At 35.6% G+C, this 16,654-nt stretch overlaps 1 protein-coding gene across 19 annotated transcripts in view; it reads left to right on the top strand.

Annotated features, from left to right (window-relative positions):
- Positions 1 to 16,654, top strand: part of MYCBP2 (MYC binding protein 2, E3 ubiquitin protein ligase) — a 268,897-nt gene that overhangs the window by 58,657 nt on the left and 193,586 nt on the right. For all 19 annotated transcript variants that reach the window (XM_021065752.1, XM_021065749.1, XM_021065733.1 and 16 more), the window contains exons 9-17: positions 390 to 463; positions 588 to 726; positions 2,796 to 2,872; positions 3,720 to 3,924; positions 5,628 to 5,792; positions 8,049 to 8,207; positions 8,598 to 8,802; positions 11,394 to 11,539; positions 11,807 to 11,908. In XM_021065752.1, the coding sequence (XP_020921411.1) occupies positions 390 to 463; positions 588 to 726; positions 2,796 to 2,872; positions 3,720 to 3,924; positions 5,628 to 5,792; positions 8,049 to 8,207; positions 8,598 to 8,802; positions 11,394 to 11,539; positions 11,807 to 11,908 (1,272 nt within the window). The remainder of the gene's footprint in view (positions 1 to 389; positions 464 to 587; positions 727 to 2,795; positions 2,873 to 3,719; positions 3,925 to 5,627; positions 5,793 to 8,048; positions 8,208 to 8,597; positions 8,803 to 11,393; positions 11,540 to 11,806; positions 11,909 to 16,654) is intronic.

The raw sequence follows: 16,654 nt of genomic DNA, 5'->3' as shown, positions 1-16,654 counted from the left end.
GTTATGTATGTCTGAAGGTAGAGTGTTACCTACATCGCATGTGATTGTATTGAAATGATTATAACCAACATTATAGTTTGTTCACCGTGATGCATGTTTATTATAAGACTATATACTAATTCATTCTGAAATAAGGTGGGCTCTCAGGTCCTTGACTGTGGAAGTTTTATGAATGTAAGCACAAAATTTAATGAGTATCATTAGTTGAATTTTTTAGTTTCTGCTAATTTGTAACTCTTTATTTAAAAAGCACAGTCTCCCTTTGAGTTTAAATTTGTACATATATTGCGTGAAGAACTCTCATTCTGACCTCAACAGAGGGTTAAAGTCATTTTGCAAAGTGTTTATTTATTTTGTAATTTTAATTACTTTTTCTTCTTCTTGCACAGATTGCCACACTGAAGGTCAAAATATTTTATTCACTGATGGAGAATATATTAATCAGATAGCTGCTTCCAGAGATGTAAGTATTCTGAGTCACAAGTAGCTGGTATAAATGGAATTATTTGATTTTTATTAGATGGAAAATAGAGCCTTAAAAGACCAATTCATGCAACATAATACTGTGGCTGTTTTATTTCTTTTAGGATGGCTTCGTTGTCAGAATATTTGCCACAAGCACTGAGCCTGTGCTACAGCAAGAATTACAGCTAAAACTGGCCAGAAAATGCTTACATGCCTGTGGTATCTCACTGTTTGATCTGGAAAAGGACTTGCACATTATAAGTAAGATGGTCATATAAGCCTTTCTCCCATATTTTTAGTGTGTTTTCAGCCATTTTGCTGTCACCATGAAGCACACTTATGAATTAACACATAACTAGGAAATATGACCTTTAAACAGAGTATGATATTTGAACACCATTTTAAGGAAGTGACTAATGATTTTTCATTTCCATTTTGAATTGAGCAAAAGAAAATAAACTTACATTTGATAAGAATTATAGAGAATGCTTATGGATATCATTAATTTATATGCTCCATCTTTATTCAGTTATCTAAAATTATGAGAACTTCGATTGTAAATGTTACTACAATAATATACATAGTTCTCTTTTTGATGCCTTTAATTTTTATTTGGACAGATTTTTGGGATAGCCGTAGAATGATCCCATAGATTGTGAAAATGATGATCAGCCTAACAAATAGGTTTAATAGTCTTTCATTTGGATAACAGACACCCACAGAGTATTTCCTGGACTGGGTATGCTTACTCTTGCAGTGTCATAGTTGTAGTTAGGATTACTAGTTTCCATTACTGTCTCAATTTTGGTTTGCCACACTGCTCTTGGTGTAATAGTTCCCTTTCTTGTGAGATTCTTTGCAAGACCTCCCTTTTGGGACTGTTATCTCATTAAATTTATTAAAGTTGACATTAGTGATTTACTTTGCATATTTTATTTATGTAGTATTTTTGCTTTTCCTTAGGAAAAAATACTGGGTTGAACTTTAGAGTTTTTAAAGTTCAAAATCCCTTAAACTCATTAGTTGTTTGTATAATTGGAAAACTCATAAAATGTGCTATTTGTAATTATTTCCTCATAATTTCATAATTTGGAAGCATGCATAAAGGTCTGCCTATGTATATACATGCACATGTGTTCACATGGAGACCCTACATGAAATGTTCTTCTGTGGAAAAAAGCTTGGACTAGAGAATCTGAAATACTCTAATTCACATATCTCCATGGCATTGTTTGAGCCAAATGACTCTGTCAGGACTTACCTCACCACGCTTTATATTTGTTCATATGTAAACCAAGCAATGTAGTAAGAATCAAAGGAAAAGGCTCATGCCTGATAGTTAATAGATGCCCAGTAAAAACCTATTCATTCTGCTGGCATTGATTGAAATAGTTTTGTTTTCTTTTTTTTGTCTTTTTTGCCATTTCTTGGGCCGCTCCCGTGGCATATGGAGGTTCCCAGGCTAGGGGTCGAATTGGAGCTGCAGCCGATGGCCTACACCGGAGACACAGCAACGCGGGATCCGAGCCGCATCTGCAACCCACACCACAGCTCACGGCAACACTGGATCCTTAACCCACTGAGCAAGGCCAGGGATCGAACCTGCAACCTCATGGTTCCTAGTTGGATTCGTTAACCACTGAGCCATGACGGGAACTCCTGAAATAGTTTTTTTAATACTTAAAAATTAATTTAATGGGGGGTGGGGGGATGTACCTGGGCTGTGGGATGGAAATCCTGTGAAATCAGATTGTTATGATCATTATACAACTACAAATGTGATAAATTCATTTGAGTAATAAAAAAATGGAAAAAAAATTAATTTGACACTGATTGGAAACAGATTAAGAAGCTTATCTTAGCTTCGTCTTTCCCTTGGAGTAGTATAGTTACTGTTACCATCTTTTTTTTTTTTTTTAGATTTTTATTTTTTCTATTATAGTTTTCTGCTGTACAGCAAAGTGACCCAGACGTGTGTATATATATATATACATATATATATATATATACACACACACACTCACACATTCTTTTTCTCACATTATCCTCCATCATGTTCCATCACTCGTGACTAGATATAGTTCCCTCTGCTATGCAGCTGGATCTCATTGCTTATCCAGTCCAAATGTAATTCGTTTGCATCTACTAATCCCAAACTCCCAGTTCATCGAACTCCCTCCCCCTCTAGACATATAACATATTCTTTCATCTTTGTTTTTGAGTGGTATTAATTGAATTGACTTTTTTGTCACTCAAAATAGTGTGAGTTGTGCTTGAAATTATTCATATTAAGATATGGTAAGCATTTATTAGTCTTGTTGTATTATCAGGTACAGGATTTGATGAGGAGTCAGCAGTTCTTGGTGCAGGACGAGAGTTTGCACTAATGAAAACAGCAAATGGAAAGGTAAATTACTCTTTTAGGATTAAAAATTAACTTCAAGAGATAGTATAATCCATTGATTACCTTACATAGTTCATATGTTTAAACATAGTCATATTTTAAATTTCGATGAAAGTTATTTTGTATAATAAAATTTTATTCATGTTGAACTAGTATAAAAAATTGTGACAAAGTATAAAACTATAAACTTTGTACAATATTGCATTTTTACAAATATTTAATGTAATTATGGAGTCTTGTATAATTTTTTTGAGTTGGAATGAATTCACGTTTTGTATTTATTTTGGTGAATAGGATATCTATTGCAAAGTTTTGTAAATGTGCAGATATACAGATTATAAGTTGGGGAAAGTAGGAGCATGTAAAATGAAGTTGTAGATTGTAGAAATCTGTTTATGGAGGTGGAAGCTTCTTTCTGATCTGGTGGGCATGAGGATAAAGTAATGTAATTCAAAGAATGCTGAAAGTTAAAATTATGAAGCATATATAGTATATCAGTATGTAAAGCTCTTTACACTGGGAAAAATGAAAACTGAGAATTTTATGAATTTCCTACTGTTGTGTGTTTGGAGTATATTTATGCTATATATTTATTTATATCTATTTGGGATACTTAGGAAAGATTGTAAGTATCCAGAGTAGATATGAGCAAACTATTTTGAACAGAATGGTTTTGGAAAAATATTCTTGTTTCTCTCCTGCTAAGCTTTCAGAAGTTGAGTAGTATTAAAGAGTTTGAGTTCTTGTTATTTTTATTTTTCAATAAAGTATTCAAGTTTTTTTCTCATATGAAACATAGTATACTGCTCTGAAAGGCACTATAATTCTTTTTTTTTTTTTAATATGTAAGATATATTACACCGGCAAATACCAGAGTCTTGGAATCAAACAAGGTGGCCCTTCAGCAGGAAAATGGGTTGAGCTACCAATTACAAAATCTCCAAAGATTGTGCACTTCTCAGTTGGACATGATGGCTCTCATGCCCTCTTAGTTGCAGAAGATGGAAGCATATTCTTTACAGGATCTGCTAGTAAAGGAGAAGATGGAGAGTCAAGTAAGTTGACTATTCAGTAAAAATACTATGGAATTTGTTAACACAAATGTATTAATTTCAACAGCACTAACCTCCCCAAATTAATAGAAGATTTTATTCAGTTAGTGATTGTGGCATACTGTTCATTAAAGAACTGTGATTACTGATTTCAATCTAAATTCATGCATTTTTATATGCCTTCTGCATTTTTCTCTTTTTGTAACTTCTCTTGTACATTATACATTGTAGCAGTTGGGGTAGCATCTTAGGAAGATTGGGTTTGAAATGGATATCTAATGTAGAAACCATGTATAAATAAGAGTTATCCTGAAAAAAAATCCCTTAAAATAGCCATGAAGTGTATTACATATCTCAGAAACTTCAACCCAGACAGTTTTACCTTGTAGCATTCAGGAGACTTCATTTCTCCTTTGCCTAGCATGAGATAACTTAGGTGCTGTATAGATGTATGTGGATCATGTTATATGAAAAAAATATAATGATATTTTAAGTCCCAGAATTGTACCCAGCACAGTATGTGTTTATTCAGGGCATGCAAGAACTGGGGTTGACTAAGGGAACAGGAGACTGATATTTCCTATCTTTTGCTCACTTCAGGAATTTAATTTTTAAGAGCAGAGGCTGCTTAAATCATCTACATTTAAAGTTATTTTCTCTCCCTCCATGAGCATATATCCCTTCCTTACAAGCCCTGACTAGGCATAGCTACTTAATAAATATGTGTTGAATGAATGAGGAACTGGTTTTACTTTCCAGGATTTAGCATAAGAATACATGTGAGGTAAAGATTGAGAGAAAAGGGATTTTAAAAAAATACGGGGAGTTCCCATCGTGGCGTGGTGGTTAACGAATCCGACTAGGAACCATGAGGTTGCGGGTTCGATCCCTGGCCTTGCTCAGTGGGTTAAGGATCCTGTGTTGCTGTGGCTGTGGTGTAGGCCGATGGCTACAGCTCCGATTTGGCCCCTAGCCTGGGAACTTACCTCCATATGCTGCAGGAGCGGCCCTAGAAAAGGCAAAAAGACCAAAAAAAAAAAAAAGGGCGTTCCTGTTGTGGCTCACTCGTTAACGAATCCAACTAGGAACCATGAGATTGTGGGTTCAATCCCTGGCCTCACTCAGTGGGTTACGGATCTGGCGTTGCCGTGAGCTGTGGTGTAGGTTGCAGACGCGGCTCGGATCCCACATTGCTGTGGCCCTGGTGTAGGCTGGCAGCTACAGCTCTGATTAGACCCCTAGCTTGGGAACCTCCATGTGTCGCAGGTGCAGCCCTAGAAAAGCCAAACACACACACACACACACACACACATACACACATAAAATAATGGAATGGTATTGATAATGTAAGTAGCTAACCTAGAGTTTAGGCTCCCCAGAAGTTTGGTAGAAAAATTTGGTGTTTCCCATAGGGAATTTCAATGTGCTACAGAGAAGAGGATCTGATAGTGATAGCCTAAATGTTATTTAATTTCAATGTGCTACAGAGAAGAGGATCTGATAGTGACAGCCTTAATGTTATTTAATGAGGCTTTCGGATTGACTCAATTAATTGACATGTTGGGAAGCCCCGGCATTTGTGAAAATAAATAAATGAATAAAGTGTATCATAAATGCAAATGATCTTTTTTTTTCCTTGGACTTTATATACAAATCCTTATTTTTATTTGTACATAGATGCCTTAAGTTAATTATTTTTTTTTAAGCTAAGAGCAGACGGCAATCAAAACCTTATAAACCTAAAAAGATAATTAAGATGGAAGGAAAGATTGTGGTGTATACGGCCTGCAATAATGGAAGTAGTTCTGTTATTTCTAAAGATGGAGAGCTATACATGTTTGGAAAAGATGCCATTTACTCAGATAGTTCAAGTAAGTTAAACACTGTTTCACTTTTATGCACAGAAAGTCCTGTACTAGACATTGTGTACTGCAATGGTATATCTAGAAAACTAACACTTGTAGCATGCTTTCTGTATGATTTTCAAATTTCTTTCCAAATGCATTTATTATTCCTTGTCTTATTGCTGGGAACACTGTCACTAGTTTCTGGCAGAGCTAATCATGGGGCTTTCCTGCAGTGTGGCTCTACCTTAGCCATTACTTTCTCTGTAAGACTTTCCGTGGGCTCATGTGACTTGTTCCTGGTGGTGCCCTGGGGACATGATTTTCATAACTTAGCTGATTTATAATTAATGAACTATTTATTTCCCCCTATTGTTAGTTAGAGAAGGGCTCTCTCTCATATCTACTGTTATATCCTCAGTGTCCAGCACAGTGTTTAATGCATGGTAAGGTCTCAAGAATGACTTGTTAACTGGCTGATAACTATAGGTTTAAGTAGTGCATATGCAGGTATAGAACTGGCCAAATAATGTTATATATTTATAAACTCTTTTATCTCAAAAAGCTTGTCACATTTGGTTGCTAGATTTTCTTTCTGGCATTTAGAAATGAGTATAATGATTGTGGTAGTCCACTAGAAAGGATTTTGTATGAAGTAAATATGTAAAGCCTATTAATTTCTTTGTAAAAAGCAAACCAGAATTAATGAAGTTTCTGATTAGAAGTTAAAGTGATTGTCTCATGCTGGGAAAATGACATATGTTAAACATTTATAACAGTCCATTATTAAGCTGAACTGTGCTCAGGTGACTTATGAGTTGGTTTAATGTGGTAATATTTAGCATCTCAATTAGCCTCAGTTGTCAGAGTGAATCAGAATTTGGGAGTAGGCTCATTTATAGTTTAAATATAATATTCAGTGTAACAATTGCTTTCTAAAATCCTCTTGGCTAAGGTTGATGGAAACTTGTGCAGTTATTCAGCATATATTTATTGAGAACTAACGATATGTTAGGGTTGGTGGACCATACAGACACAGTCTTTTTTTTTTTTTTTTTTTTTTTTTTTTTTTTTTTTTTTGAGGATCTGAGTGAGAGACAACTGGGCGTTATAGAACTTAAATGTTTTAGAGAGGTGTGGTGTAATGGTTATGAATATAGACTCAGATCTTAGCATGGACACTTTTTATTTGGTTAACTAGCTTAAATTACTTTTCAGAGTTTTTCTGAACTTTTTTTTTCCACCTGTAAAAGGGAGCTAATGACTACCTACTTAATACGATTCTTATATGATTATAGGAGATAATGCTTATGTATGTGTAAGGACTCAAGCTATACCAGACAGTACTGTTAATAATATTAAATATTATTTCTATATACACATCTTTTCCAAGTGTGCTAAATACTAAATAGTGGGAGTTTTTGAACTATGCTTAACCGAAGGACCTAAGCTAGGATAGGGTGGAAGGGAAGGTCACCTTAAGGAAGTGATGTCTGAGCTAAATTTAAGAATCGTTTTACTAAAGTGTGTTAGGAGAATTAGGTTATTTGTAATGTAAATAAAACCAATACGTAAATTTAAAAAAAAAATTATTTTTTTACTTCAGTGTATGTTGGAAACACTCAAAATCTTTTGACTTTTACTTTTGATATTACTCAAAAAAGTTAAAAGTGCTTTAGTCAATTTAAAATTGATGCAAAAAATATTAAGATAATATAGGTAGCACTTGGGTATGGCAAGTATAAAGAAAGTTTATGTGAATAAGTAAAGTGTAGAAATTAGCTATGTGTTAGATTGTGGAAGAAAGCATTGTAGGTTGAAAAGCATAGAAAAATACTGCTTTGGAGAATCTCACAGGTTTCTACAAGAATAATGTTGTTTCAGAATACTCTGGCAAGTATTTTACTCTGTTTTGCTGAGGCAGGTCAGAACAAGTTAAAGTATGTGATTTATAGGTTTCTTTGTGCTTGGGTCAGTAAAGTTTAAGATCTAGAGACCCTGTTAAGAACTGTTGAGATGTGCCGCCATTTAGAGAAGCATTCAGGCTTGAGCTAAGGCTAGAGCAAAGGTTTCTCCCAAGTCTGGATGATAACATTTTAAGATTTTGAGTCTTCATTACAAAATTAGTTTACTCATACCCTGTCCATCTTTAGACCACTCTTTCCCACTTTGGTCCTAGAAACGGAAAGTTCTGCATTGAGATGGTCCTTTTACGTTACTCTTGATTAACTAAGCTCAGAAAGGCTTCTTGTTGTTTTTACCAAGTTTGTATCTTTCCTGTAGGTTTGGTAACAGATTTGAAAGGCCATTTTGTAACTCAGGTAGCTATGGGCAAAGCTCATACTTGTGTTTTAATGAAGAATGGAGAAGTTTGGACATTTGGTGTAAATAATAAAGGGCAGTGTGGACGAGACACTGGTGCCATGAACCAAGGTGGGAAAGGTAGGTGTTCCATGTGTGGTTGTTAACTTCGGTGTTGTTTTTTTCAATAACTTTTCAGAACTCCATGGTGAACCGAAAATCTTACTCTTTCAAAATAAGTGGCTTTTGACTCCATACTTATAAAAACCACTGAATTTCTTATTTGACTTTATATCCCTGGAATCATCAGATATACTTCAGACTTCTAATTTCTGAGCAACTGAGCTTGCTCACTTGTATATTTTTCTTAATTTTACATAAAATGTAGTAGCACTTGTATTTTATTGTTCCTTTGTGTATTCACTTGGATTAGTATGTGTTACATACTGGTTTTAATTGGGAAATGAAATTACCAGTTTTTCAGACATGAGAATAATTTACATGAAAATTATGACTCGATCTTTCAAATAGGGTTTGGAGTTGAAAATATGGCAACAGCAATGGACGAGGACCTGGAAGAAGAGCTAGATGAGAAGGATGAGAAGTCCATGATGTGCCCTCCAGGCATGCATAAGTGGAAGCTGGAGCAGTGCATGGTCTGCACTGTCTGCGGAGACTGTACCGGTTACGGGGCCAGCTGTGTCAGTAGTGGGCGTCCAGACAGAGTTCCTGGAGGGTAAGGAAGGATTCATACGCAAGAAATAAAACAGTAGTAGAAAATATGCAAAGCACATTTCTTTTCAAAGTTATTCTAGAGTGTATTCTGTTGTGTTGTTTCCTCAAGGCATATTGGCATATAATTCTTGCAAGTGTTTTCTGTTATAGTCATTTCTGATGTAGTGTTACTTTATTTAAGGTGCTTTTCTTTCATTTGATTGGTTTAAACCATCATTTAAAAAGAGGTAACAAATTTCTTTAATGCTTGGGGCTGTGCCTTCAGTTGTAGTTTTTTCCTAAGACTGCTTGAATGCCAAATATCTATTCATTTTTGTTGAACATGAATTTTTTCTGCATAGAATTATCAGACATATAGAATACTTAACTAAGGGTATATAATTTTCTTTTGAAAAAATAAACTGTTCTCAGTTTTAAGAGTCCTGGGAACTGTCACTTCTCAAATTGCATTTATCCCTTTATTCCTCTTGGACCACTTTTTTTACCCTCAGGGCCTGGTGCTATTATCATTTTAACGTTAGTGTGTCAGTTCAGCAGAATCAGAATGCAGGTTTTCCCCTAAAATATTGGGGAGAATTTCAAGTCCTGTATTGGTATTGTCATTTAGAGCTAGTATAATATAATGGGGTATACTTTGGGAGATCAAATTAATTATCATACCTCTTTGTGTTATGGTAGATCTGATCTTTGTAAGATCAGACTATTTATGAAAATTAGCCACCTTTGGGAAGTAGGGGAATCTTGTGGAGAAAACCCCAGAGTGAGGACAGCCACCTCTTCATCTCTGACCTCCCTACTTGACACCTCGTTAGTTGTCAGGTGCTTCTTCCTCAAATAATGTTGGGATTTCCTGAGTATATCCTGGGATTATACTTGGCCTAGCGTAGTAAAATGGCCCACATAGAACTGTCCTTTTCTTTTAGACTGCTGAAACATGGTTTTTAACACATTTTCCTTGCATTTTTAGCCTATGTTCAAAACTGTTTTGGCTCCCTATCAAAGGGCAATATTTCTTCTAACAAAACAAAGCTTTGTTTCCTATATTTAAGCCCCTAACTTGTTTATTTTAACATTTAATTTGGATGAAAGGAAGATTCTGTGATTTTTTTTTTTAAAACATTGGAGTTGAAATTTATCTTTCTCAATCTCTCCCAAGCTCTTTCCATCTGAAATTGTGTTCTCAATCTATGACCTTAAGCCATTGACAAATATCATAAGTGAATTTCTGAATTCTCTAATTCTTCCTGAAATTAATTGTCCTTCATTATATGCTTTCCCCCAGAGATATACTGTCAGTTTCCAATAATTATTTATAGATTTAGATGGATAGTATCTAACCAGGTACAGTAATTTCTTTATTAATGAAGCAAAAGTAAATACACCAATAAAGTCAACATAGGAATATACGCAGGACATTAAGCTCTATTACGGATGACCTCAAATGTTATAAAATTGTGACTACATATCTTAGACTCAGTGTAGGATTAAACGTAATTTCTTAAATAGTACCCATGGCCAGTTTGGCCAGAGCATATTATTGTATCATTTTTTTACTGCCGTAGTCAGTGATTGTTCAAATCATCAGTAATGCTTGCTTTTAAAAATCAGGCATTGGAGTTCCCGTCGTGGCACAGTGGTTAACGAATCCGACTAGGAACCATGAGGTTGCGGGTTCGGTCCCTGCCCTTGCTCAGTGGGTTAAGGATCCGGCGTTGCCGTGAGCTGTGGTGTGGGTTGCAGACGCGGCTCGGATCCCGCGTTGCTGTGGCTCTGGTGTAGGCCAGTGGCTACAGCTCCGATTCGACCCCTAGCCTGGAAACCTCTATATGCCACAGGAGTGGCCCAAGAAATAGCAAGAAGACAAAAAGACCAAAAAAAAAAAAAAAAAAAAAAAAAAAATCAGGCATTTCACAGAGCTCCTAGCTCTGTCTTTCAAAACTATGGCCAGGTAGATCCTTTGGCTTGTGCCTCCACAAATCCAGATAACCAGAGACTCAATGAGGCTGTTAAAAGTTTTTCAGGATCCAGCAAATAACATTAAAGCTAGGACTTCTACCTCTGCAGAATAAATGACTAATATATGAATAATGTTCACTGACCCTCTAGCCAACTTTTAAGAGTGCTCTTGTTTTTTGTATTATTATAACATGCGGATGATGGCAAGTAAAGAAGGGGGAGGGGAGAGGAGACAGAGTGCAGGAAGCTGGCAAGCTGGCTTCACTGACTGAAGGCTGCCTACACACCTCCCTTAACCTGGTAGATCACACTGCCGTTTGTTAACCTCTTAATACTGAAGCCACTGGTGCCTCACTAATTGTGAAAACTTTTAAAAGACTTTTTTTTTTTGACGATGGCAGAATCCATTTGTATTTTTGTTAGAAATGTACCAATTGTGCCTACTAGGAGTTTTTTAATATCTACTTATAATGTTTAATTATTCATCTATTCATATCTTTCCTTGACAATTCCTCAGCTGAAGGAATGATTTCATTGCTGACTCATTTAAGTTATTCTCAGAAGTGCAGAAAAGATGTTAAGGGGTTTTAAGGAAAGAGAAGGATTTCACTTAGTAATTAATTTATTTACTTTTAGGATCTGTGGTTGTGGTTCTGGAGAATCCGGCTGTGCTGTCTGTGGATGTTGTAAGGCTTGTGCAAGAGAATTGGATGGTCAAGAGGCAAGACAAAGAGGAATTCTCGATGCAGTGAAAGAGATGATACCTTTAGATCTTCTGTTAGGTAGTAATTTGATAGTTTAAATAATTCCTATTAGATACGTGTTTTTAAAAACTAGGATAAGAGTTGATTATGCAGTACTGCTTGTATAGTAACTGACACTATGTCACTGATTAAGGGAGGGGATTCCTTTTTCCTTTTTGGCTAAAATTCTTGAAGTAAAAATCATTTGTGTTTTAGACAAGTTTTTTGTTAGCCTTTACTTTCTTGAATTCATATAGTTCTGTCATATTTAGTATGAAACTGATGGATTAATTATCAATCATTTAGCTGTCCCAGTACCCGGGGTTAACATTGAAGAACACCTTCAGTTACGACAAGAAGAAAAACGGCAGCGTGTAATCAGGAGACACAGATTAGATGAAGGCAGAGGTAAGATGTAGCTGCAGAGAAAATGTATTTTTTTTACCCTGTACTGAGACCACTTAGGAGTTTACAGAATAGGCTGATTTGGTAAGAATTAGTAACGTCCTAGACTTATGAAAGTAATGTGAGAATATTCAGGGTATTTACAAGTGTGCTACCAACAAAATTTAATTGAGTAGTATGTTTATGGCGTAAGTCAACCATATTAAGAATTATTGTGCCATCTGCCCTATCAGAAACTATCAGCAATGGCAATTTTTAAAAAAATACAAATTCCGTCCTTCACCCATATTTTGACTCATCTGCTTAACTGTGAACACCAAATTAGTTTAGTGTTCTAATTTCCATTTTCCTAGTCATTTATGACCGTTATCACTGGCCATGGGCTTACCACTCTTCCTTCCCCTTCAGTGCATAATTATGCTTTTATGTATCTCTTTTTGGAAAAAGCTTATTCTGCTTATGTACCAAGAAGGGTAAGTTGGAGAGTCTGCAGGGTTTAACTGCAGGGGTATATTTATTATTTATCTTTTCCTCATTGTTTATGACCATTTCTCAGCCTGAAAAATACATTGAACAGTGATTATGGTATTTTAGTATATCTCCAACAGCAGGGATAAATATAAGTATTATTAAAGTTATTGTTACCCAGTAGAGTCTTTTCTTTGTGGATTAAGGTTGTTACAAAGGTCTGTGATTATTCCTCTGCTAGGCAAAATCTTGGTTAGAAATATTTAGTAATATTGTCTATTTTAATACTTGTTAGAATTGACATGATATTTAATACATGAGATAAAACCTGTTATCTATTTAACCATAATTACAGGGTTTTTTTAGGCATACTTTTTTAAAACTATAAAATGGAGTAAGTATGAAATATATAACACATGGTAAATTCTATTTTTATCAAACTTAAGTCATAAAACATGCTTAGAGCTTGAAGATTGTTCTTTATAGTGTCTGATAAGCAATGTTGAGGTGTTGATACAGTGAATATTTGCTGTTAGTTTGGCTTTGTTTCTATAAAATCATTGCCTTTAATAGGATGTTTTAATGAGATTAATGTATATACTGCTGTTATTTACATTATATAAGTGTATGGGGAAATTGCGTATTAAATGTTTTTTAAGGAATAGGGTCAAATTTAAGTTCTTGGTCTTTATGACACATGTTGATTAAGTGATAATTCCTTTTATATAATGGTGTGATTTGTTTAAGGGTCATTATCACTAATAATGAGATAACCTGTTTTTTCTCTCTTTCGGAAGCATTAAGTTGAATCATAGGAAATGACCTACAAAACCAGCAATTTCTTATGTTTCAGAGTAGAACAAATCTTTGTGATGACATTTAATTATTTACCTAATGCTGTATATCTTGTTAATCTTTTCTCTCCCTCTATAAAAAGCTATTCTTCTCTAGGTATAATATATTTCTGTATATTAGAAGTGAAATGACATTGATTATGCATTGGTTATCCAGTAAAACTTTGCGATTGCAGAATATTCTTTTGCCATTTATTTTAAAATGTGTCATGGACCTTTAAAACTTTAATCTTTTAAAGGTTAAAAACTTCATTATTTAAATATTTATGGAGGAATTCCCATTGTGGCTCAGTGGTAACAAATCCTACTGGTATCCATGAGGACACGGGTTCTATCCCTGACCTCACTCAGTGGGTTAAGGATCTGGCATTGCCATGAGCTGTGATGTAGGATGCGGACAGGGCCGGGATCTGGTGTTGCCATGGCTGTGGTGTAGGCTGGCTGCTACAGCTCCCATTCGACCCCTAGCCTGGAAACTTTCATGTGCCTCAGGTACAGCCCTAAAAAGCCCAAAAAAAATTTATGGAAATTATTGTATCTGTGTTTTAACAAGCACTTCAGGTGATTCTGACAGTGCTGAAGTGTGAGAGCTGCTGCTCTAAGGCAGTGATGTTCAAAGTTGGTTCCATGGACCGTCTACATCAGAATCACCTGGGCCTCCTTCTTCAGAATTTCTGCCTGAGGGTTCTGGATACAGATTTGAGTCACCTACACAGGATTGTAGGTTTTCTTCATGGTTTCTGCTTGGTACATTTTAGATACTAACAGTTAGCCATCTCTTGGTAATTATGTTTATTAGTAATTGGATTTACCTGTGTTGAAATTTCAGCCTTTCAGGATTAATTATTTCTCTTGATTTATCTGACTCATCCTGTTTAACTAGTTGATGTTAATTGTTCTAAAGTTGATCAGAATTTTAGGACCTAGCTCCCATATTAAAGCATTGCTCATCAGCCTCCTCAGGACTGTTAATCTAATGTAGCTTCTGTTTAATGATACAAAATCTGCTATTGCTGTTGAAACCCCAAAAAGCAGTGTGGTTACTGTTTTTTGATAAAGGTGGAACTTTAATTTTTTATGATATTAAGCTACCAGATAATATTTTTCTTGAATAAATATTCTTAGGTACCAGTAGCATTCATTTACAGATTTTATTTCAGTTATGTTTGTGATGCTTTTTGGTTTGTTTTTTAGATTAGAGTTGATTGATATACATTCTCTGAGACTTGTATTAACTTTTTAAGTGGTGTGCTTGTTCAGTGGGATTTTTAAGTAGAACGCTCTAAGTCACCAGGACTCCTAGGTGATTGTATCACTGCTCTTTATATTCATTCTTACCACTCAATTGTAAGGAAAATTAAGCTCAAATAAGGTTATCTCCTTTTCCTTCTTTGTTTTTCCCCTAAATGTCAAAACAGAGTTTCATAATTGTGAACTGTGGATGGGGGGTGAGTTATGTCTTGGTTTTCTTGGGACAGTCCCATCTTATTCCTACTGTTTGGGCATATTTCTTACGATGCCGTCTTTTGCTCTCAGTAGATAGTTTCATCTGGATAATAAGTTGTATAGTTAGCCTAGCTATATTGCATGGTGGTCGAGAATATGAGTTCTGAAGTTAGACTTTGGTTGACATCCTGGCATCTTAACTTTTACTGAGGGTGTATGACCCTGGAATTTAGCATTCTGAACCTCAGTTTCCTTACCTTTAAAGTGGGGATTACAGATTCCAACTTTGTCCACATAAATAGGGATAAGGATTAAGGGGTATGCATGAAAATGCCTGACTAAGCCCCGAGTAAATGTTTGACATGGGGATGATGCTAGTGGTGGTGGGCTATTTAGTAGACTTCTGCTTGCCTTGTTTTTATTTTTTTTTAAATTTTATTGAAGTATAATTGACTTGCAATATTGTATATATATATATCTCCATTCCTTTTTTCCCCATATAGGTTTTTTTTTATCTTTTTTTTTTGTTATTTCCCAGTACAATTATTTATTTACTGTACAGCATGGTGACCCAGTTACAGATACATGTATACATTCTATTTTCACACATGATTATGCTCCATCATAAGTGACTAGACATAGTTCTCAGTGCTACACAGCAGGATCTCATTGCTAATCCGTTCCAAAGGCAATAGTTTGTATCTATTAACTCCAAGCTCCCCAACCACCCCACTTCCTCCCCCTCTGGCTTGGCAACCACAGTCTATTCTCCAAGTTTCTGTAGAAAGGTTCATTTGTGCCTTATGTTAGATTCTGGACATAAGTGATATCATATGGTATTTTTCTTTCTCTTTCTGACTTATTTCACTCAACATGAGAGTCTCTAGTTCCATCCATGTTGCTGCAAATGGCATTATTTTGTCTTTGTTATGGCTGAGTAGTATTCCATTGTGTATATATACCACATCTTCCTAATCCAATCATCTATCAGTGGACATTTGGGTTGTTTCCATGTCTTAGCTATTTTGAATAGAGCTGCTATGAACATGCAGGTTCATGTGTCTATTTTAAGGAAAGTTTGTCCAGAAATATAGCCAAGAGAGGGATTTCGGGGTCATATGGTAGTACTATGAATAGATTTCTAAGGTACCTCCATACTGATCTCCATAGTGGTTATACCAGCTTACATTCCCACCAACAGTGCAGGAGGGTTCCCTTTTCTCCACACCCTATCCAGCATTTGTTATTTGTGGACTTAATAATGATGGCTATTCTGACTGGGTGAGGTGGTACCTCACAGTAGCTTTGATTTGCATTTCTCTAATCAGGGATGTTGAGCATTTTTTCATGTGCCTGTTGGTCATCTGTACATCTTCCTTTGAGAAATGTCTATTCAGGTCTTTTGCCCATTCTTCCATTGGGTTGTTGGCTTTTTTGCTGTTTAATTATTAAGTTTCTTGTATATTCTAGAGATTAATCCCTTGTACTTAATTTGAAACAATTTTCTCCCCATTCTGAAACTTGTCTTTTGTTTTCTTTTTGGTTTCCTTTGCTGTGCAAAAGCTTGTCAGTTTGATTAGGTCCCACTGGTTTATTTTTGGTCTTATTTCTGTTGCTTTGGGAGACCAACCTGAGAAAATATTCATAAGGTTGATGTCAGAGAGAATGTTTTGCCTATGTTCTCTTCCAGGAGTTTGATGGTGTCTTGTCTTACGTTTAAGTCTTTAAGCCATTTTGAGTTTATTTTTGTGCATGTTGTGAGGGTGTGTTCTAGTTTCATTGCTTTGCATGCAGCTGTCCAGGTCTCCCAGCAATACTTACTGAAAAGATTGTCTCTTTCCCATTTTATGTTCTTGCTTCCTTTGTCAAAAATTAATTGACCATAGGCGTCTGGGTTTTTTTCTGGGTTCTCTATTGTGTTCCATTGGTCTGTCTGTCTGTTTTGGTGCCAGTACCACACTGTCTTGATGACTGTGGCTTT

This window comes from Sus scrofa, chromosome 11 (assembly GCF_000003025.6).
Source record: "Sus scrofa isolate TJ Tabasco breed Duroc chromosome 11, Sscrofa11.1, whole genome shotgun sequence".
Lineage (NCBI taxonomy): Eukaryota > Metazoa > Chordata > Mammalia > Artiodactyla > Suidae > Sus > Sus scrofa.
Note: the sequence above shows the minus strand (reverse complement) of the source record. Positions and strands in the feature narration are given on the sequence as shown.